The 23,288-nt window shown below is 59.6% G+C and overlaps 1 protein-coding gene across 1 annotated transcript in view; it reads right to left on the reverse strand.

The window, feature by feature from the left end:
• The window catches only part of CABIN1 (calcineurin binding protein 1), a gene marked incomplete at both ends in the record, with an annotated part of 94,046 nt that overhangs the window by 38,145 nt on the left and 32,613 nt on the right, over positions 1-23,288 (reverse strand). Inside the window, 4 exons of the mRNA XM_080717818.1 lie at positions 5,204-5,541; positions 7,898-8,080; positions 18,452-18,630; positions 20,546-20,697. Of these exons, the coding sequence (XP_080573944.1) occupies positions 5,204-5,541; positions 7,898-8,080; positions 18,452-18,630; positions 20,546-20,697 (852 nt within the window). The remainder of the gene's footprint in view (positions 1-5,203; positions 5,542-7,897; positions 8,081-18,451; positions 18,631-20,545; positions 20,698-23,288) is intronic.

Raw genomic sequence — 23,288 nt, forward strand, 5'->3', positions numbered from 1 at the left:
TGGGAACCCAAGATTAGCTCCTGCTGGCTCATTAAAGCCAGAAGAAAAAGGCTCAGGTCTCAAAGAGGCAGGTGGAGCTAGTGGCTCAGGACGCAGGAGAGAGGCTTGTGCCGCACAGCAGCGTTGGCTAGAAGCTCCTGGTGTCGGCACCACATGGCTCAGTCTCTCCCGAGGGAGATCTGAGAGGCTGGGCCCACTGCCGCCTACCGGTCTAATCAGGAGCCCGGGGGGTGGGGGAGCTGGCCCAGCCAGGAGGTAGGGGCCAGGTGAGACCACCTCTGAGCTAGCGGGAGCTCGTGGGGGCTGCTCTCAGCTCAGGCTGTGGGGCCCAGAACGGAGCAGGCCACTCCTCTCCTGCTGAGTAACCCCGCAATCCAGGGCACCAGCCTAGCCTGTGCTGCACGGAGGGCTTGAGGGAAGTGACCCCCACAAGCAGTGACCATGAAGCCACCTCCAGGCTCCTTTGGGACTCAAGAGAAGCCTCTCAGTGACCTGTCTAAGGAGCGGCAGTTTGGGGTAGAGAAAGAGAGAAAAACGTGGCTCAGAGAAGCACCCTGTAGTAGCCATCGTTTTCCTAAGACCAAGAAAAGAAGGCCTCTTTCTGGCTGGGGGCCCAAGAGAGAGCGCCCTGGGTCAGGGCAGAGCAGGCGACTGCTCCCTGGCCGGGCACCTCATTCCGGGACCCATGGCCAGGGCACAGGGACCACAGGGCTCTCTGGCTCCCATTCCCCACTGCCCTGCAGCTTCTGCAGTACCACTGGCACCAAGTGGCCGCGCGGCTCAGGACAGACAGGAGGAACGCGGCAGCAGGCGAGGTCTGGGGCACTGCCAAGAGCACAGAAAGCGCTGGCTGCTGGCCAGCCCCACCTGGTCACAAGTCAGCAGCCCGCAGACTTGGCCACCGCGCTGATGGAGCGTGCCCCAGCTATCTCCCAGGCCCCCACAGAAAGAGCCGATCGATGGCAGAGTGTCCAGACAGCTTGCAGGAGCTCTTACTAACTCACATCTGAGGCCTGGATGGGTGCTGGCGAGGCCCAGGAAGCCTGCTTGGGGCTTTGGCGGTGCCAGCCTGGCGGGGTGGGAGGGACGTACTGTGTGGGCCTCCCTGAGGGCCAGGGGTCCTGCAGCAGTCTGCCCTTCAGCTGCAGTGTCTCAAAGTGAGGCCGGGAACTTCCTGGCACATACATCCACCAGCTCACTGAGGAGGAAACCCGGGCCCAGACGGGTCCCAGAGCTTGTCGAGCTGCCCGGGTCAGAAAGTGGCAGAGCTGGCCTTGCTCCGGGCCCAGGCCAGAGCTTCCCGGGCTCCCCCTGCCAGGGGTGGACTCAGGCTACGCAGGTCACCAGAGCCAGCTGCCATGGCCGCCCCCCTCAAGTCTTGTGCTGGCCCATCCCCCTGGAAGCCACTCCCAGATGAGGGCACACATCTTCCTCAGCCCTCCCCACCCCAGGGCCCTACAGCCTGAGGGCGGGCAGGGAAGAGAATACCTTGGGCCCATGGGCGCCTCACTAACTGCCCCAGGCCCCAGGGCTCCTGCTAACTGCACTACCCCTGCACGAGAACCTTCAACCTCCCGTGCTTGAAGACTGAGGGTGCTGGCACCCCATGCGCCGGCTATCTGCCTGCTCCCGATGCACGGCCCGACAGCCCCAGGGGCGTCAGCTCTGTGGCCGCTACCGGCCCCGCGTCGCCTCCCCCAACACTGTCCCCGCAGCCCCCTGCCGCCTTGAACAGCCTCTCACTGACTCACCGCCAGGCCTCCTGCCACCCCACCACGACAGGGATGTGAACTGGCTTGTTCACGAATGGCTCCTCAGAGGGCTAGCCCAGTTTGGAGTGCACGAAAGGGATGTGACGGGAAGACAGAAAGACGGCTGGGGTGTGAATTCAGAAAGTGGAAAGGAAGAAGACACCAGGCTCAGAAAACAGGGCCACCAGCTGGGGAGTGGAGGCAATGCCTGCAGGCCCAGCACGGCTTGTCTGTACCTCACCTGGTCTCTGCCCCAACCTGTGGCTGGCTCAGCACAACACCAAGGGCTGCCGGCCACAGCTCCCGGAAGCCCCTCGGCTGCCTCTGCGCGGGAAGCCGAGGCTGGAGCAGAGCGGCCTGGGCTCCTAACTGCAGCCTTCCAAGGCTCTCCATGCAGCGGGCACTTGGTAGTGCCTGCTGGTAGAGGAAGAAGGGAAACGGGGCTGCTGTGTCTGGAGCTACCTGCAGTCAAGACTAGAAGGGAGACGTGATCCCAGGCACTGTGACCACTCTGCCCAGGTCTCTCCCTGCCACAACCGAAGATGGAGGTTCACTCGCTATGCTACGTAACCACCTCCTCCCTCAGGAAACCACGCACGCGAGAGGCTGACTCGGAGGCCAGGCTCCCCAGCCCTACCTGGTGACACCGAGGCGTGAAGTACCTGGCAAGATCTGGGAGCAGAAGCAGCCTGTGCGAGGTCAGCGGGACTGAGAACAGCCTGGCTGCCAGCAAAGGCCATGGGCTGTGGCTGCAGGGAAGGCGCGGGGGGCCCCGACTGGACTCAGCCCTTCAGCTGGCCACACCCTGGCACTGGCTCAAAGGGAGGGATGATGGCAGGCCCCTGCACCAGGGGAACTGGATGGAGCCCCTGGAGTGCAGGGCTCCACGGGCTGGAGGAGGAGGGAGAGCGCCAGGTTTTTATGAGCATGGACTGACAACTCAGGGCTCCAAATCCTCGCAAAGATGAGGATGGTAGAGATGTAAGTGCTGTGGCGGCTAGGGCCGGGGCACCGACGGCTAGTCGCGTGATGAGCCCCTCCCCTAGGGAAGGGTGGAGGTGCCTGGGAGCCAGTGCCCTGGCTCTTGGTGTGAGCCTTGGCTCGGAGGGTGGTCCAAGCAGGGGTCCTCAGAGGGCGAGGGGGGAGGAAATGGCCCAGGAGCCATCACACTTCCGCAGGTACCCCACCACCGCTCTGCTTGAGCAGAGTTGCCCTGTGTCCCCAGAGCTCCCGCCACAGGGCCAGCCTCAGAGCCCACGTTCTCATCCTTCTCAGAACCCTGCCGCCAATGTAAAGCGAGAGGCCCTGTGCAGCCTCTGAAGCCACCAAGCCTCACTGGGGCGCTACAGATGTGGACATCCTACTGTCACGTGGCCACCGCCAGGTCCAAAATGCGACCCACGGAGAAAGCGCTGCTGTCACACACACCACAGGACGAGCTTGCACCAAACAGCGGTGCTCGCCAGCAGCAGCTCTGCTAAGTCAGTGACAGGCAGAGCTCTGTCCCTAGACCTGCCGGCGGTGCTGCGGCATGGCCGAGGACAGGGCACCGCCAGCACTCCAGCTGCTGCGGTACCTAGTGCTGAGCCAGGGATTTGGGTGGTGCTCACCGGGGCCAGGGAGTGCCTGCCGCATGGGGTCCATCTCGGAATCCAGCCAGCATTCCCTTTCCAAGTATCAAGGAACCCGAGCAACGGAAAAGCAGGCAGCAACGGAGCGTGACAGCGGTGGGGCCCCAGGCACACAGGGGCCAAAGGGCAGCAGCTCGAGGAAGCCTCTGCCCTCCACCGGGGATGGCTGGGTGGCTGGCCACCCACCTATGCACCCTCCCGGAGTGACCAAAACGACCCGGGGACATTCACGGAAGAGCAAGATGGCAGACATGCGTGGTAGTATGGGCCAGGGAGCACCTGGGCCCAGGGCGGCCATCTGGCCAAGGCCTCGCTCCGCCGCTCTGCCACTCCGTCCTATGTGAGCCTGAGCCCAGGTCCCCAGACGCAAAGGCACCCCAGGCCCAGAAGCACACAATCGAGCGTGTGCGCAGCCAGTGTGGTGGCGCAGGCCTATAACCCCAGTACTTGAAAGGCTGAGGCAGGAGGACCTCAGGTTCACCTTTAGCCTCAGCAACCTGGCGAGGCCCTTCACAACTTAGTGAGAGTTTCTAAGTAAAAAATGAAACAGGGCTGGGGGTATAGCTCAGAGAATGCCCTGGTTCCATCCTCAGCACACAAGCACCTGAAGAAGTACCAGACACGAGACAGTTTCAGGTGGTAGAACAGAACTGCCGCTTTCCCCACCCCTCCGGCTTTAATCCTGACCAGTGCCGTCTCTACCTGGAACAACTGCACAGCAAGGGGAGGGCCACGATCCTGTGCTGTGCTGAGCACCTGGCGCAGTGGCCTGGGGCTCAGAGTGGCCAGCAGCGGGGACAGGCGTGGGCCTGGCTTCCTGGGCCTGCTCTGCAGCTCCTCCTGCCGCATCCCACACCTCGCCTACCCCACACGACTACCTATTTCTGGGGGGCACCCTGCAACAGGCTGGAGGGTCTGAGGGCCCAGGGCTGCTGCGTGCTGGTCTGAGCCGACACCTCCGTGGGCAAGGTGGGGAGGGCGGGGTGACGGGAGCCAACGCCCGCTCACTACCCCAAGTGCTCCTGTGGCTGTCCCAGAAGGGAAGTAGCAGTGGGTAGATGGGAGATGGGGCAGCCATTACCCTCTGGCCTCTAGACTGCCTCAGCCGTAAGGGCACGTGCCAGCTAGGGGACACTGAAACCCAGGCCTGGGGCACCGAGGCACAGTCCCTGCCAGAACAAGGCGGGCAGAAGGCTGGAGCCAGCTGCTGCGTACCAGCACACACCTCAGAGCCCGCACCCCAGGACAGTGAGCCCCCCGGCCCAGGTCTGCTGTGCCCCAAGGAAACCTGCCAGGCCACAGGAACATTAGGCTCTGGTATCAAGTTCCCAAACAGAAGTCTGTGAAGGGACTGTGCTAAGCCAGGGTCCATCTTTATATCTTTATGGCCAACTGCCTTTCCTGTTTCTTCAAACATGCTGCAGAGGGGAGGAGGGGCCAAGGCACCTGCACAGCCATGTCGGGGCTGCCAGGCGGCTGGGCGCCCTCTGGCACACCGCCATCCCATGCCCCGAGGGTGGTGTCTCTAGTGTCTCCCTTGAAGGCAGCGCCAAAGGGAGCACCACGGGCCAGCGGTCTCCAGCAAGCCCTCGGACGCAGAAGCCTGGCGCACAGCTGTTGCTTCCAAAGAGAGCTGGAGGAGGCTGTCAGCACCTAGCCCCTCTGGGCTCTGGCAGCTGCGCAGGGCAGGCGGCCTGCCTTTGGTCTGGTTGTCTCTGCTCTGAGGCCCTCCCTCCTCCCCTCCCACGGGACCGCAGGGCCCTATCACAGAGCCCATCTACCTTGGCTCCACCTGTCTGCCGGGAAGACCCGCCTGCTCACCCTGTGGGTCTTGCTGTAGGTGTAGAGGAAGGCCAGGCGGTACAGGCTCTTGTAGTGCTGGGGGAAGCGGCTCAGGCACAGGCGGAAGGAGGCGATGCACTGCTCCGTGAGGAACTGCCGCTGCTCCTCTGCGCCGGCCGGCAGCCCCGGGGGGAAGGGCACTGGCTCCCCCGGGGGATCGCCCCTCTTCTTCCCATCCCACGAAGCAGACGCGGACACGGGGGCCTTGGCGGGGATGCCAGCAGAGGTTGGGGGGTCTGCAGCAGGCTTCTGGGCCATGTGCTCCATGCTCCGGAAGCCTTCGGTGCTCTCCAGAGACTCCTCAGCCTTCCCTACAGCTGAGGAGGAAGAGGAGAGTGACTGACGTCAGGCCCAGTCCACGCCACAGGTGTCACCAGTGAAGGGCCTCAGCAAGGCCGGGCCCAGGCTCCAGCCATGTGACCTCCTGCCCTTGACCCAGAGGGGTCCAGAGGCGACAGAGAGGGAGCTAGCGCAGAGCTGCTTCCCTCCTCTGCACAACCATGAACCAGCTGCCCCTTTTCCAGGCCAGGGGCAGCCCACAAAGGGCAGGTGCGGTCACCATCACTGTCAAAGCCAACAGGAAAAGGCTCAGTGCCACACCTGCCCCTCCACTTAACGCCTGGCACTGCCGGCCAGCACCCTCCAGGGCTGCTGTGAGCGAGCCAAGCGCTGACACTGAACGCCAGCCCTGTTCTACCAGGACCTCGAGCCAGGCCAGGCCGAGGCCGGAAACAGTGGCTGGGTGGCCTCGCTGGTCCCTGAGGGCGGGTGCCATGGCTACTGGGTAGGAGGCTGACCCGGGAGAAAGGAAGGGCGGTGTTGGAAAGGCAAGGTGGCTCTTGGCCCATGACTCCTGAGGCACCCAGGAGCTCAGCACAGCCCGCAGCCCCCTATTTCGAAGGCATCCTGCCTGCAGGTGGAACCGACAGCCCTCTCCCCACTGTAGAAGAGGCGCGGAGGCGCCTGGGGTCTGCTGGGAAGGGCCAAGTGGCAAGACTGCACCAAGCGCAAGCAGAGCCTGGCGCCCGAGCTGTAGCCAGCGAGACCATGGGGCCCCGTCTCGTTGAGATAGGGCCTGAGCAGGCGCTCCCCAGACCCGCTGGGGAGCACCTCTTCAGTGTGTCTGCACATCTGCTGCCACTCCGTAGGCCCCCCTTGCAGCGGGCCGAGTGACTGAGTGGGGGGCCCAGCCCGGGTCACGCTGCAGGACTTCCGGTGTGGGCTCAGGACGCTGCTGACGTCCACAGCGTCGAGCTGGCCCCAGCTCACGGCTGACATTGCTGCCTTACACGAGAGGACGCCTGGTTCCTAGCTGTGTGTGGAGCGATGGAAACAGGGAGAGCGGGTGACAAGGCAGACCTCCGGGCGGCTCGACAGCGGCCACGGGCTCAGACACAGAGCACTTTCTAAGGAACCGAGAGCCACACTGCCGAGGGGCTCGGGCACAGACCGGAGGTCGGGCTGGACCACCTCGCCCGCAGCGGCGACTCCCACTGCCGCCAGGCCTGCGGGCTCCCGGACTCCTCACCCACTCGGGGGATGAAGTTAGAAACCCCACAAGCCCCACGATGCCGCCAGCCAGGCCACCCAGCAGAGACCGGAGCAGAGAGACTACGTCTCCTGACAGAGTGGAGGCATGCTCCCTGCTCACTGAGCCAGCTGGGGCCTGCTGCCGCTGAGGAGTGGCTTGAGTGCCCACGTGCAGGGGCACAGGAGCCATCGACCTGCCCTCGGGCAGTCCCGGGGCACACGAGGCCACAGTGCAGAGGGAAGGCCAGAGGGTACCTGGCCTCAGGCAGGGCTGTGGGCTGCACAGGCCCCTTCTGTCGTGGAGGATTTGGGCCTAGTATCTCTGTAAAACGGAAAGCCAACCAAAGGCCAGGCTTTTCTCTAGCAGGCCCTGGATTCAAAAATCCACTGCTGCGTCCAGCCTACAGCCCTGCCTGAGGCCAGGTCCCCTCTGGCCTTCCCAGGAAGCCTGCTCAATGCAGCCTAAGAGAGCTGGCCATATCTTGGCTTAGATCAGGGCCCTCTGCCCCTAAAAGGGAGATTTTTTCCTAGATGCCCGATGTGGTTTAATAAAAAGGAAAGCACATTTGTGACATTTAGAATCTAAAGACTTTTTTGTGTGTGCATGTGTATGGTACTGGGGGTGGAACCCAGGAGCTTTCTACCTCTGGGCTAGACTCCCAGACCCATTTTATACTTTATTTGGAAACAGGGTCTCACTAAGTTACTGAGAGCCTCACTAAGTAGCTGAGGCTGGCTTTGAACCTGTGCCATCCTCCTGTCTCAGCCTTCCAAGTGCTGGGATCATAAGTGTGCGCCACCATGCCCAGCCCTGAAGACGTTTTAAATAACCATTTACCAAGGGGAAGGGGAGGGCATGCCGACATGGTGAACTGACTTTCCCAGGCTGGGCCGTAGCCACAAGGAAGAGTCCCAGCACACCTGGGCACCAGGCTCCACGCCAGCACCTGCCTCGTCCAGCCCTTACCACCTAGGGTGGGCGCAGGGACCACTGCCGTCCTGCAGCGGGTGCGGGCTCAGAGAGGAGTCCGCCTGCTGAGGGAGCGCCAGGGGCCAGGGCGCCCAGCCCCTCTGGAGCCCACGGGCTTCAGCTCCACAGTCACAGGACAGCGCGGCAGTTCTAACTTGGCCAGCTCTCCGTACCTCTTTCCTCTGCGGCCCCCTGGAGGTCTTTACTGGTCAGTGCCGCTTGGGCACTGAGCAAGGGCAGTCTCTTCTCTGCACAGGGCTTCCGGGAGCCTTCCAGTGAGTTGGTGGGCTCGTTGAAAAAGTCTTGCGTCGAGCTGGAGTCCGAGAGTGCTACGGCTGTGCTGTCCTGGCTTCGGTCTGAGGGGAGAAGGAGGGAGAGAGGGCGAGAGCATGAACCCACAGCACCTCCAACACGGTGGGACCTCCCCGGGGCCAATCCCACAGTGGCCCGAGGACGCCCCGCGACAGAGCAGGCCTGAGCGCAGCTACTCCGACCATCCCAGAGGCCCGAGCGCTTACCAAAGGCACCAGCCTCCACAGCCAGCCTTCCTGGGGCTCCCCAAGGCAGTGTTCTGGTGCATATTCACCGACCGGCTTTCAGGGGGGAAAGAGCCTGTGGTGTTCTCTTCCCACCATGGCTGACCTCAAACTACCAGTGTGCTGCTGGTGGATGTGGGCTGGGCAGATGCACAGTGGCCACCACAGCGTAGTATTTCTACCATAAAGATGGACGCGAAATGACTCCTGTGGGCAAGAATTCTGCAATTTGTGTGTGTGGTACTAGGAAAGGAACCCAGCGGCTACACCTCCAGACCTAGCTTATATTTTATTTGGCAACAGGGCCTCAGTAAGCTGCTGAGAGCCTCACTAAGCTGCTAGGGCAGCTCTGAACCCATCCTCTTGTGTCAGCCTCCCAAGTACTGGGATTACAAGTGTGCGCCACCATGCCCAGCTAGCACATTTTTAAGCTGTTACTCAGCGGCAGGTAGGTCTAGACCGCTGGAGTCACAGGCATAAAGGAGGCGGTCCTCAGTCCTCCGCTGCTCTCCTCGGATCCATGAGCACCTGGGAGGGACTCCCGGCTGGCTGTGGTGGAGTGTGAGGGCCCTCCTGCGGGTGCAGGCTTAGAAGCGAGGAGCAAGGGCTGCTGTGTGAAAAACCAACGTCTGCCTACATCTTCCTTCCCTCAGGGGCAAAAGCCTCCAGCCTTGGGAACAGGGCAGCAAAGCCCATGTCCTCCAGGTCACAGGGGAAGGGAAAGAAACCTGCGTCTGCGGTGCGGGACACTACGATGGCAGAGATGACCCCGCACTACCCTGTGCCAGCAAGCACCTGCGGCAAAGCAGAGGGAGGGCCAGGGCGGCACACGAAGGCCTCCAGGGACGTGAGAGCTGCCAAGAGGGAAGAGCCAGCCAGGCCCACCCCAAGCACAAGGCCGCGAGCCCGCCGTGCGTTGAAGGCGGCCACAGAAACCGTCAGCTCCTGCCCAGCCCACCTTCCCCTAAGGGGTGACAGACGGACAGACGGGAGCCTGTCCCAGGCGTAAGCGGTTTCTACTTCAGCTTCTGTGATTCTACACAGAAAGCAAGTCTTTGATATAAAAATTGTAAGACACACACTGCAAGAAAGAAGAAAAAAAGCATACTGTCAAGAGAAGACGATCAACAGAACCGGAATCCAAGGTGACTCCATGCTGGGAAATCGGAGGTAGCTGAGAGTGATATGACGTATAGATGTGATCGGTATGCCACAAGCCGCAAGGAAAGCTTGCACGCCGCCATGAACAGAGGGAGAATTGGGGGAGTGAGATGGAGATTGTAAGAGTCACACAGGAATGCTAGAAATGAAATAAAGACCGTGAAGGGAATGAAGAGCGCCTCTGCAGAGTCCTCGGGGGCTTGAGACTGATGTGTGGGGGTAAAAATCCAAATGTCGGGCAAGCACAACAGGAATCATCCCCAAAAGAAAAGGCATGGCGCACCTAAGTGCGTCACGGGCTCTGACCCGCTCACTGGCATCACGGAAGGAGATGAAGAAGAAACAGGACAGAAGAAGCACCTTGAGACAGAATGGCTGTAGTGCTTGCTTAGTGCGCACAAAGGCCCGGGGTTTGTGCCCCAGTACCAAAAACAAGAAAGCACAACAATAAAAAAAAGACATATAATGGTAAAAATTCTGAAAATAAACCAAAGACATCAAACTGCCAAAGTCTTAGGAAACACCAAGCAGAGAAAAGATCTTCTCCACACATATTAAGGAAAAAGGAAAAATAAAATCCCACTGGAGCATAAAACCAAAGTTGTACAGAAAAAAAAAATTTTTTTTTGGCAGTACTGGGGTTGGAACCCAGGGGCATTCGACCTCCTAGCTATACCCCCGGCCACCCCCTTTTTTTAAAAAATTCTTTATTTTGAAACAGGGTCTGAGTTGCAAAGGACCTCACTAAGTAGCTGAGGCTGTGTGCGAAACGTAATCCTCCTGTCTCAACCTCCCAAATGCTGGGATTACAAGCGTGTGCCACCACGTCTGGTTTGGTTTATAGAGAAAATCTAAAAAAAGTTAGAAACATTTTACACACACAGATACAAAGAACAGAATTTTAAAGTGCCAAAGGAAAAGAAATAATCAACTCGAATCCCATGCTGGCTCGGTGTGGCACACGCCAAGTCCCAGTACTTGGAAGACTGACAAAGAAAGGACGGCAGGTTTGAAACCCGCCTCAGCCACTTTGCGAGACTCTCGGCAACTTGGTGAGACCCTGTTTTCAAATAAAAAAATAAAATCGGCTTGGGACATAGCTCAGAGACAGAGTGCGCCTAGGTTCAATCCCCAGCACCATACACACACACACACACACACACACACACACACACACCCCTATACTGAGTAAAAATCCCCATCCCCCAATTCAGGAGAAACAAAGGTTTTCTTTCAGACAAAGAAAAATTGAGGGGATTCATTTTACAAATAGATTTGAATAAAAAATAATAAAGGTAGATCCTCAGGGAGAATATGAAACTAGACAGGAACTTGGATCTGTGTAGAAAAATGAAGGTCTCTAAAACGGTCAACGTGTGGTCAACGTGAAGGACCATCTTCCTGTTTTTAATTCTGCTAAAATGTCACCAATTACTTTCCAAAGCAAAATAATACAATGTATTACGGATCTGTAATAGAGAAAAGTCAAATGAATGAAAACCGAATGCCAGACACAGGAGGCCCTCACTGGGAAACGGCCTGTCTGGACCTGGGCTCGCGCTCTCCATAGGATCTGCCCCGCCTCCCCCCAGGCTAGACCCCCAGGCTCCACCAGCATGAAGAGGAGTTAGGGAAGACCTGCACTAGCAAGTCCCCATGGCGGGGAGATTCCTTCTTCCTCTGGAGGTGGACAGCCGGCTTGCGGTCCCTGTGGAAAGGTGGGCTTCGGCACTGGAGGCCCGAGTCTCCAGGAGCCAGAGCCATCACTGCAGGAGCTCCAAACGTGGGGGCCCGGCTCGGCGGCACTTTCCACTCGCAGGCGGGGTAACTCTGGCCAAATGGCTTTGTGGCCTTAAGGCCTTGCTTTGTGCTGTGTGTATGTGTGAAGGTCACTGGCGAGATAACCATTCTATCTCTGAGCTACATTTCCAGGCCTGTCTTATTTCTTATTTTGAAAGGTCTCAGCACACTGCTGAAGCTGGCTTTGAACCTGCGATCCTCTCGCCCCTGGGATAACAGGAGTGCGCCACTTGGTGCTTTTCCACATGCTGCTCTCTGCATCTCTACCTCCGCCCCCACACAAGGGATCCCTCCGGGGCCTGGTACACTGGAATAGCCGCCCAGTGACCTGCCGTGTCCCGCGGCATTCACCCTGGCCTGAGAGCGGCGGGTGGCCTGGACAACCTCAGAGAGGCCTTGGGGTCTCTACAGGATGGCAGAGGCTGCGCTCCTGCAGCTGAGATCACCCTGCACACTGGGCTCGGCAGCACCCCCGCGGGGAGCTCCAGGAAGCCAGCCGAGCCAAGACCATCTCACGTGCTGGCGCGCTGCCCTCACGAGCGGGCTCACAGGCTGCTGCTGGCTCCGGTTGTGTTGAGCCCCAGCTGTGATCGTTACGGACACCCGGCACTGACTTAAGCAACGAATGAGGACCGGTGCCTGAGGTGCCCACGTCCGCCTGATGCTGCAACTGAGGGTCCCCCGATTTACCAGAGCATGGGGAGAAGCTGGCCAGACCCTACCAGGGATGGCGTGGCAGGCAAGATGACCCACCATGTCCTGGGGCCTTCTACTCCCAAGCGAGGGCTCTCCTAGACAACACTCACAGCTACAGCTGCCAGCGCAGGTGCAGGCTGAGCCAGGACCGGCAGGACGGGCTGGCCGGTGCTGTGCAAGCACCTGGAACGGGTGGCCCTCGGACGCCAGAGCAGAGGCCAGCCTGGCCTTTGCGCACCACCACACGGCCCCCAGGGTAAGGGCTGGACAACAAAGTACTGTGGTGCCTCCTACGGGTGATGACGCGGGGTGGGAAAGGCGCTGGCCACGGGGGCTGCCACCCAGGGATGGCCACACCTCACCAGAACTCTGGGGACCAGTGTGCCTGGAAACACAGGACATACGTTCCTTCAAAGAGCCACCAGCAGGTCTCACAGCCAGGGTTCTGTCTCCTTCTGCTCCTTCCAGGCCTGCTGGTCTGCAAGGCAAACACAGCTAACTAAAAAGCCAGGATCGTTTTAGGCACACGCTTGTAATCCCTGCGCTTGGGAGGCTAAGACAGGAGGGTCACCCTTAGCTACTCAGTGAGGCCCTCCACAACTTAGTGAGACCCTGTTTCAAGATACCAAAATAAGCCGGGCGTGGTGGCGCACGCTTGGAATCCCCGCGCTTGGGAGGCGGAGACAAGAGGATAGTGCAGGTTCGGAGCCAGCCTCGCTGGCTTAAGAGACCCTGTTTCCAAATAAAAAATATAAAAATAGGTCTGGGAGTGTAGCCCGGAGGTAGAAGGGTTTCCAGGAACCCCAGTACTACAAAAAAAAATAATAAATAAATAAATAAACAAAATACCAAAATAAAGAATTAAAAAATAGACTGGGGGTGTAACTCAGAGGTAGACTGTCTCTGGGTTACACACACACACACACACACACACACACACACACACACACCCATCAGTCCAAAAGAAAATCAAGTTCCATTTCTTTTACTTTAATGGGATAAAAGAGATGAAGATCAATGTCTTAAGAGATGGCTCTGGCTCCCCAGGGCCCCCAGCTCTCCTCTCTCGGCACCCAATCTCCCTGCTGCAGCTGATTGAGGGTGTCAGAAAGGCCACAGAGACAGTCAAGATGCAAAGATCCTCAGAGCATGTGAAAAGGCCTGCTCCTGCCACCACCGGGCTGCTGTGGATGGGAGAGCTTGGGAACTGGGATGTAACGGGGCAGAGAGGACGAAGGAATCGTGGTGCTGGGAAGAAGCTTCTAGAGACCACAAGGCCGGCCATGGGCCCTGGAGCAGGGGAGCACACAGTGGGATCCAGCCCGGCCCCAGTGGGCATAACCCTCGTGTGGCCCACGTGTACTGGTAAAGGAACACGGGTGTGGAGGGGATTCTAGCCTGGAGAAGAAACAGCTTCCGGCTGGCTGTGAGCTGAGCTCTGGGCTGGCTCTACTCCCAGCCCCTCCAGCCAGCTGCCCGGGTGTGGGGCCTTCTCTGAGGTCCCCGGATCCCAAGTGGGTCTGGCACACAACTGGGCGCTAATGGCCTGGACCGTGCACCCAGAGGGCTGGAGGAGTCTGCTGACACTCCGGAAGAAAAGCTGCCAAGCCTGGTGGCAGAGGTTGTCTGTGGGCCTGCCTGGCCTGGCAGAGTGGGCCTGGTGCGGGGAGACAAGCAGGTAGTGCCGGCTGTTGCTCCACCTCCACCACCTCCTGGAGGCTCTGGGGGAGCTGGAGTGGGAATTTGGGGGTCCCTGGTCCTGAGACAGAGAAAGAAACCAACAGAGGAGAGGCAGAACGCCCCACAGGGCTGGAAGGGAAGGGCTTCAGGGAAAGGGGCACACTGAAGGGGACCCCGGGACCTCCCACACCCCAGCCCAGCTGAGTCTCAGGAGCTGAGGGTGGGTTTCTTCAAGGAGCGGCCTGGAAGCCAGCAGGACAGGCAGCCGCACCGCCGGCAGCTGCAGGCTGGCCCGGCTTTTCTTTTCAGAATGTTCTTTAAAAAATCTACCCACACACTGCTCATAGTGATTAATATTTGTGGCAAGATTATAAATATTTGATTCCTTTACTGTTAATCACCGCAACATTTCACGTCATAACACGTGGCCGCTGCAGCCTTCCCTCTGGAGCCTCAGTGGGAGGTGTAGCTGCCAGCCACCTGCTGGGGAAGCCGGTTAGCCCCAGCCCCTCCTGCGGGGGACCCAGAGCAACGACAGCGGGCCCTGGCTTGGTGCCAGGAGGCCGTGGCTGGGCTGGTCTGCCAGGCCACATGGCAGACACACATCCGTGCGCACCATGTGCGCCAGCAACAGCTACAACTGCCACAGCCGCTGGTTCCGTCAGCTCAGTCAACGACAGCCTCAGCAAAGACGTGTGACTGTGCCATCTAGGACGTGAAGTGCCCACCAGCGGCAGGGCCCAGGGCCCTCATCTCGACCTCCTCGCAGCGGCTGCTCAAACACTGCGAGCAGCTTCGGCCTGGAGTTAAGGGAAGCAGGCACACGAGAGGGCACAGAGGTGGCGCCTGGCTCTGCCCTGTGCCGGCAGGGAGCGACAGGACAGCTGGGCTCCCGGGAGGTCCCTGAGGGGAGAAGGCCGGTTCACAAGAGCCGGAGAGCGTCTTCCTGCTAGGATCAACCTCCCCGTGGCCCGGGAGGGGAGGCCGCGCTCCAGGGCTGCCTGCCCTCGCAGGTCCTGGCCGTGCAGCCTCAGAGCATCGGCTGCTTGCGCACTTCGCATTTTCACACTCTTTACTTGGTGTCTTGGAGTCTGTTGCCTTTGCTGTTATTATTTGCACCAGAAAGAGCAAAGCAATGGAGATACAGGCCTGAGCCACCTGCCGGGCGGGCGGATAAGCGGAGGAGAGGCTGCCATGGCCTCGTGCCGGGCCAGGCCGGCCACCAACACAAGTCAAGCACGTCAAACACTCCCCAAAGCACAGGAGCGGGGGCCAGGAAGGTGCTCCCGGGCCCGGGGAGCAGGGAGCCGGCCGAGGGTGAGCATGCGGTCTGCGCGTTCCTGCACGAGCCCGCGGGCCAAGCAGAGACGAGGCTGGAGAACGGTGCGGGCAGGTTAGAGGCAGCACGGGCAATGCTGGGAGGAGTGGGTGAGCAGGCGAGGATGAGCACAGCACACGACACGGGACGCATGGGTGAGAGGATGGCGTGGAGGCGGCTGGCAAAGGGCACCCTGCAGCCTGGACGGCGCGGCCCCGTGGGCCTGACTGCTAGCTGCTCTGCTCTGCACCTGAACCACCACACTAGTCCCCCTTACCCTGGACAGCGTGGCCTTGGGGGCCCCAACAGCAGCTCTGCTCTGCACCTGAGCTCCAGCGCCAGAGGCACCATGCTGACCCCCCACAGCCTAGACAGCATGGCCTGGGGGACCCCGACAGCGGCTCTGCTCTGCACCCGAGCGCCAGTGCCTGAGGCACCATTCTGGCTCCCCTGCAGCCCCCAGCGCGCCCCACAGCCCTCAGCAGCTCGGCCTCCTCGGGAAGGCCCCCCACCTGAGCCAGGCCAGGTCTCTCTGGACAGGCACGCGCCTCTGCTGCCGGCCTGGGCGGCACCCACCCCAGCTCCATGAAGGACTGGCAGAGCACTGGCAGGACAGTGGGCAGAGGTGGCTGCAGCACGGCCACCACAGGCAAGGCCTCAGTCTCCGAGGCTCTTCCTGGCACTCTGAAGTGGTGTGGAGTGTGACGGGCAGATGTGAGGGTCCTGCCAGACACCAAAGGCAGGCTGAGGCAGCCCAAGCCAGGGCACCGCTGAGGAGAGGCGCAGCAGGGCCGGCTGTAGGGACAGGGCTTGCTCTCTGTCGTCTGGGCCAACTCGCGGAAGCCCGGCTGAGCCCCCGCCCCGCAGGAGGCTGTGAAGATGGAGGAGCCGCAACCCCACAGGCACCTGCCTGGAGCCTGGCAGAGGCACACCGCACTGCGTGCAGGGGCCCACGCGCTCACACGCACGCTTGCGCACGTGTCCATGTACCTGCCTAGCCCAAGTGGCATGAGTGAGCAGACCAGCGGGAGGCCCTGAGGCCGCTCCCAGCCCTGACAAGAAGCTTCCACATGAGGTATTTCAGCACTGGGCCAATCCCGAGACGGGTGGGGGGCACTCAGATGGGGGGCAGTCAGCTCAGCCGGCTGGCCTGTCCAGCGTGGTCAGAGGGCTTCCTGCGGCTTGGGCAAGGCTGCGGAGGGCAGTTTAGAGACCGAACCTGCGTCCTGCATATCAGCTATCATCAAATGTCCAGATACAGATCTCGATCTATTTTCTAAATCTTTTATATGTCATACCCAATCAGAACTGGCTCTAACAGATTCTTCCTGCTGAAGCAAAGGCACCCCACGTGGGGGAGGGGCCCTAACACCCTCAGGGCAAGTCCGGGCGCCTGGCTCCCTCCTCTGCTGGCAGCAAGCTACGCCCAAGGAAAGCCCTGAGGGGTGTGAGGTAGGAAGCGAGACCTAGACAGCCCAGCGCGGGCCACTGCTGCTGAGACAGCACGGCCTGTCCACTTGAGAGTGCAAGCCTAGTGACAAGTCCTGTCCTAGCGCCTCTGCAGGGTACCACCCAGTTCTCACCCAGCATCCGTGATGACCTGGAGATTGCATCCAGGAGGCAGCCTGCTGTTCAGCCTTTTAAGGCCAACGAGGAGAACAGGACCCCATCCTGCATCGGGGGAAGTGGGAAACGAGGCACTGTCTGGGGCCCTGCCCCCTCCCACGGAGACCTGAGGCTGAGTGCAGGCTGAGGGGCAGAGTGCAGTGTGGGCCAAGGTTCCCTGCCACGCAGGCAGGAGCAGGAGTGGGCGTGTGGCCTCGAGCTGACCAAGTCCCCGGACACGGGCACAGGCCTCCCACTCCTGTGAGAGCCCAGGCTCCCAGGAGCCAGTGAAGCCCAGCAGGCCCTTGCGGACAGCTTCCTCTCAGGGGCAGGATGGGCCAGGAGGCTCGGCCGGGTGGGCGGGCGGGGTGAATGGAGCCAGGGGATGACTGCTCTGAAACCTCTGGGAGGGCACTTCAATCCATTTGCTCCTTCTGAAAACTTCCAGGACAACTGTTAGGTTGGCACCCTGGGCCTCCCTGCGCTCTATACACAGGACTGTGCCCACATGGGGCACAGGCAGTCAGTGCCAGGTGAAGGCATCCCCTTCCTAGGGACCGTGCCCACCCATGACTGGTGGTCACGCAGCCCTCGCGAGGCTGGAGACTGCGGGTCTGCTGCTCCTAGCGCCGGAGGGAGCACAGGGCGGGCTCACCGGCGAGGCGGCGCCCTTTCCAGCACAGTCTGGCATGCAGCTAAGTCCTCTCAGGAAACACATGGCAGAAGCTAATTCCCAGAGCAAGATCTGCTGCTGATGTGCTTTTGCCATATTCTCAAGAGTGAAATGTTGGAAGACACTGCTTTAGCGGATTAACTTGAGTCACTAGGAGGGAGACAGTCACCCCAGGGAAGGGCTGCAGAACTGAAGACTGAGGACTGGGTGGCCAGGTCCTCGTGTCTGCTCAGAGCTCGGGGTCCGCGAGGAGTGGTCAAGGCCACAGCCCCATGAGGGACATGCAGCAGGCACACAGACCTCAGCCTCACTTTCTACACACACGCTACAACTCAAAGCCCAGCCCGGGGCAGATGCCGCAGCCTCGTGCCACCTCCCGCCATCTCAGGAGGTCGCTGATCTCGCCCTGGGCAGCCTGGCATCTCACCAGTGCCACTACATGCCTGTTCTCTTGATGCGGCCGCCTGGCTCTCCAGGGACCTGTGCCCGGCAGGCCTCGGCAGGCACGGGGCCCAGCTGGTGCAACCCTGGTGCTTCCACCCAGCTTTCCCCCAAGGCGCTCTAAGAGGTCGGAGGCCAGTCCTACCCAGCTAAGGGTGCCCCACCGCCCAGATGAGATGATTGCATGGAGTGAGACCCCGGGGTGTCTCAGCACTGTCGCCACCTCCTAAGGGCCCCGCAGCAGCGGTCCTCCAAGCCCCTGGCTGGCTACCCAGCGAGCCCTTTCACTGCGAAGACGGAGAGCGCGAGGAACTCAGCTGCAGGCGAGCATGCACGCCGCTGACGTTAGCAAGGAGTGCGGGTGAGCGGTCGCCACCTGCCGCGCCCACGTGGGGTGGCCCGCATGTGGCCTGGGTGCCGAGGGGTGACAAAAGTGGCATCAATCGTAGCCGCCCAGCGCCAGTAGGCACAGAGATGACAGTGTGCTGCGGACCGGTCCGCATCGAGAGCAGCCCTAGGAGGCCTAGGCTCCCGAATGCCTCTCAAAGTAGAGGCGAGCGCCCCGTTTTGGAGGCAGGGAGTTCAGGCGCCTTCGCCCTCCCAGGTGGGCAAGCTGGCAGGTGGTGACCCTGAGCATGTCTCAGGGTGCGGGAATCACCCCAAGTTATGAGTTGTTATGAGTTAATGAGCAGCCGCAACATTGCCCGTGTCACCAGACCCAGCACCCCCCTCACTGAAACAGCGACAGAACCACATCGCTCCCTCCCCGTGCCTGGCGTGCCGCCCGGGCTGGCAGTAGGGAGAACAGGGACTGTACCGTCCGGCGTCGCCTGCTGGCGGGGTTTTTTACATTTGACGTAATCGTGGTCAATCGGAGTGGCTGTGTAAGGTGGGGATGTCAGACCTGGGCCAGAGGAGGAGGGGAGGGAGGCTCCGGGGCCCGGCAGTGTGCCAGCTGAAGAGCGGGAGTCCTCGTCCACCAGGCAGGCCTTCTCCCTGCAGGACAGAGTTGGGCCCCGGTCAGTCTCCACATGACGGAGAAGGTCCCAGCCACGCAGTCAGCAGCCTCCCCGGAGCGCAGCGCTCCCACACACCTGCAGGGCCCCCGCCCCACCTGGCTGGAGCTTCCCAAGCCCTCTGCATGCTGCCCGGCCATTCCCAGCCGTGCCCTCCACACTGAGGGGCCTCTCCTCAGAAGCACCCGGTCCCTCCGCGCTGAGCCAGACAACTGGGGACAGAACGCCTCTGCGTTACTACATGCTCACGCCCATACAAGGATGTCTGCTGTAACAGGTGAGAAAAAAAAAAAAAAAAAAGTCAGCCAGGTGCGGTGGCGCGTGCTTGTTAATCCCAGCATTCAAGAGGCCGAGACAGGAGAATAGTGGTTCGAGGACAGCTACTACACTGTGAGTTCCTTTGCAATTCAGTGAGACCCTGTTTCAAAATAAAGAATAAAAAATTGGGCTGAGGTGTAGCTTGCAGGTAAAATGTCCCTGGGCTCCATCCCCAGGACCGCAAATAAATGAATAAATAAAGAATAAGAAATAGAGCTGGGGGTGCAGCTCAGAGGCAGAATGCCCCGGGGTTTCATCCCCAGCACCACACACACATGCACGCGCACATACATACAACAGCCTCCATGACCACAGGAATGGTCACATAAAACAAGGCACCTTGTACTACACAGAGCAGCAAGCACGGAATAGAAGGAACACAGTGAAGAGGTCGTCTTTACGGATTACATTCCAGACCATCGTCAAGGGAAAAACAATCCCCAGAAAAACACCTTCGGTGGCTTTGTGCGTGTGCGTCTGTGTGCAGTATGGGCACTGGGCCCAAGAGAGCTCTGCCTCTGAGCTACCCCCCAGACATTCTTACTTTTTATTTTAAAACAAAGTCTCCCTAAGTTACTACATACTGGCCTTAAACCTATAATCCTCTGGGCTCACCTCCTAAGTGTACCACTCGCCTGGCCAGCAGTATATTTTTATAAAATAAAGGAAACCTCACCATTGTATGTATACATGTAAGTGTGTACAGATGTACGGAAGGTGATTTGAGAGAGTAAACTCTGAGTAGTGACTAGTTCTGGGGAGGAGGGAAGATCTGCCACAGTTTAGTCTATATACGCTTTAACTAGAATATATTCACATAGCCAGGCGTGGTGGCGCATGCTTGTAATCCCAGTGCTTGGGAGGCTGAGACAGGAGGATCGCACAGGTTTGAAGCTAGCCTCAGCCACTTAGTGAGGCTCTCAGCAACTTAGTGAGACCTTGTTTCCAAATTAAGTATAAAAAATAGGTCTGGGAGTGTAGCCCAGAGGTAGAAAAGCCCCCTCAGTACCCCCCACCACACACACACAAGAATATATTCATATATTATTTGTGTAATTAAGTAATTCTAACCAATTAAAGATAACTTCATTGTGCCTTTGGGCACTTTGTGTCTAGAAAACACATTTCTATGATTTCTGAGCACATGGCGCCTGCCTAGTAACCGCCACCCTGCACAGTGCCTCTGACAGGCCCGGGCCCCAGACACGGGATGAGCTGGGGCGAGCTCTGGGCCACACGCACAGGTCGCATCAGGGGAGGACAGGGGCCAGCCCGCCCACCAAGGGGACCACGCGAGGCCGGGCCAGCTCCCCAGAGCCCAGGCGCTGCAGGAAGGCTCTCGCTGCTCCCGAGGGCGGCGGCACACCAGGCCGAGGGCCCAGGTGAGCATCTGCAAAGCGAAGGCGGAAGGCGGCCGGCGACGGTGGTCTGTGGGAACGGAGCTGTACCCGGGGCTGGAGGAGCGCGGCTGCCGCGCCCCCTCCGCAGGCCCTGCCCGAGGGCGGCGGCACCAGGAGCCGCAGCGCACCCCTCCACGCGCCACGAGACCTGCGCTCGGGCTCCCCGGCGCTACTCACTTCTCTGGAGCTTTGGGTGTACTCTTCTCCTCGCCCCGGGCAAAGGGCCCTTCCGCAGCCTCCTTCATGAAGTTGAACAGGACCTCTGCACCAACCCCGGAGTCGGGCTTCCCCAGGAGCTTCAGGATGGAGGCGTGGAGCCGGAAGTACACCTGAAACAACACCTCGGCTGTGAGCAGCTTCCCAGGACTCGAGTTCCTCCCACAGCTAGGGACCATACCGCACCGCACGGGGCAACAGGCTGCCACACGGGACAACAGGCCGCCACACAGGGCTGGTTCTGATTAGCTTTTAAGTTGGTACCTGATAAGTAATTTAAAATGAACTCTGAAAACTAAGATGGATACTGTCAGCACTGCGGCTTACCATCTACCCAGTAGTATGGGCCCGTGTAGTGCGGTGAGGAGGTAGCAACCCTCAGACCCGCTTGCTGGGTGCCCTCTTTGTGCCCTCCTGGCACCCACAGAAACAGCCTCTACATCTGTCTCTACGCCAAACCATGGGTGCCCGAAGACCTGGACTAGGAGGGCCTCCCTGTGCGACAAGTGCACGGGCAGAGCCAGGCACCCAAGACCGCAGGACGGCCTGCGAGCACGGGTGGCCCCAGCATGTGCCCCGCGCAGCTCTGTCCCGTCTCCTCCACTGACCCTGTGCAGTGCCCGCCTGCAGGTTCTGCCACAGGCAGCTTTAGCCAGCCTTCTGCCAGGTGTGGACGATGAGGCTCCCTCCCGAGCACACACTCCCAGAGAGGGCGAGATGGGTCTGATGAGACCCGCTGGCACCGCATTCCTGGTGAGCAGGCAGGTGTCTTGCCCGGAGGCAGGTCTGCTGGTCCCTGCTGGCGGTACTCTCGAGAAGGCATCCCCCACAGTGGGCCTCACCCAGAGTCCTCCGCCTCTGGCTTGCTCATGGACCCATGGACCGCAGAGAAACTGGCCGGTCCAGCAAGTCATTTTAGGAACCCATCTACACACACCTACATGGCCAACTTGAGAGAAAACAAAGCAGTCAGCTGGCCAAACTCATCCAAGCGGCGGTGAACATTTTAAATGAAGGTCCCGTCTCAGAGGAAGAGGGGCAGTTCATTTTCAGTAGGCAAGGGGCAAGTTCTTCAGAGAGACAGCATCTTTATTTTATTTATTTATTTATTTTTGGTGGTACTGGAATTCCTGGAAGCCCTTCTACTTCCGGGCTACACTCCCAGACCTATTTTTATATTTTTATTTGGAAACAGGGTCTCTTAAGCCAGAGCAAGCGGCTGGCTTCAAACCTGCACGATCCTCCTGTCTCCGCCTCCCAAGCGCGGGAATTACAAGCGTGCGCCACCACGCCCGGCGAGACAGCATCTTTAAAACAAGATATACACATCTACCAGCTGACTCAGTCACCGCAGCCCTGGCCGTTCAGAGGGAGGGCCCTGACTCAACAGTGCACCTGCTGCTGTTAGGAAGGGTGGGCTACGCACCCAAGGCCTCAGCTCCCTGTCTGGAGATGCCCAGGCCCCAGGCCATCCTCCTGCCTGGCCAAAGGCTCTACCAACAGTAGCAGAGGCCTAAACTCAGAAAAACCCACAGAGGAAGAAGAGCGGGAACAGCCCCTCTCTGAGGACTGCACCACCTCCCTGCAGGGCCAGCGGGTCTGGCCACTCCCCTTCACCTTTGCATTGACTCGAGGTGCACCCACCTTCCCGGGCCGCAGCGTCCTCCAGAGCACGTAGCCTGCGGTGCGTGGCACAGAAGAACTGTGATGGGGAGGGCCTGACCGCTGCTGGAAGCACCTGTGGCAAGTTGTGCTTCCACAGTTCTCGGTGAACCCCACAAACCTGGCCCCCAAAATACCAACTAAACACCACTTGTGGGACTCGTTTTTTTGGTGGTACTGGGGTTCCTGGAAACCCTTCTACCTCCAGGTTACACTCCCAGACACCTATTTTTTATATTTTATTTGGAAACAGGATCTCTTAAGCCAGCAAGGCTGGCTTCGAACCTGTCTCCGCCTCCCAAGCGCAGGAATTACAAGCGTGCGGCACCACGCCCGGCTGCGGGACTCATTTTAAATGGGCAACAAAATACCAAGACTTTGTGTGCTCACAAGATTAGCTAATGTTAAAAAAAAAAGGGGGGGGGGTTCGCTGGAAGTGGTGGTGCACATCCATAATCCCAGTACTTACTGAGACCTTGTTTCAAAAGAAAAAATAAAAATAGGGCTGGGCATAAGCCGAGCATGGTGGTACGCGCTTATAATCCCAGTACTTGCGAGGCTGAGACAGGACGATCGTAAGTTCATGGCCGGCCTCAGCTACTTAGCAAAGCCCTCTGCAACTCTAGAGCTAGAGGTGTAGCGTGGAGATAGAATGCCCCTGGGTTCCATCCCTAACACCACACACACACACAAAACACACAGGAAATAGGGCTGGGATATAGCTCAGAGGTAGAATGCCTCTGGATTTAGAGGGAAAACAGCCCAGCTCAGCAATCAGCTTGCCCTTCAGGGCAGCTCGGCGCTGTGATAGTGTTAAGTGGCCAAGCGAGGCCACCTCTGACGCAAAGCCTGGAATACTCATCGGGACTCCCTGACGCCAGCACGGGGCATGACCGGCTATGCCCATTTGTGGCAAGAAGTGGAGAGGGTCGTGCCATTAAAACAGGCAGTGCAGATGAGCAGAGGCCCAGGCCGGCGCTGGGCGCTGGGCGGGCAGCAAAGCTCACTGCACCTCCAGCTATGTCTCGTCCAATAAAAAGGC

This window comes from Muscardinus avellanarius, assembly GCF_963383645.1.
Source record: "Muscardinus avellanarius genome assembly, chromosome: 21".
NCBI classification, from domain to species: Eukaryota; Metazoa; Chordata; class Mammalia; order Rodentia; family Gliridae; genus Muscardinus; species Muscardinus avellanarius.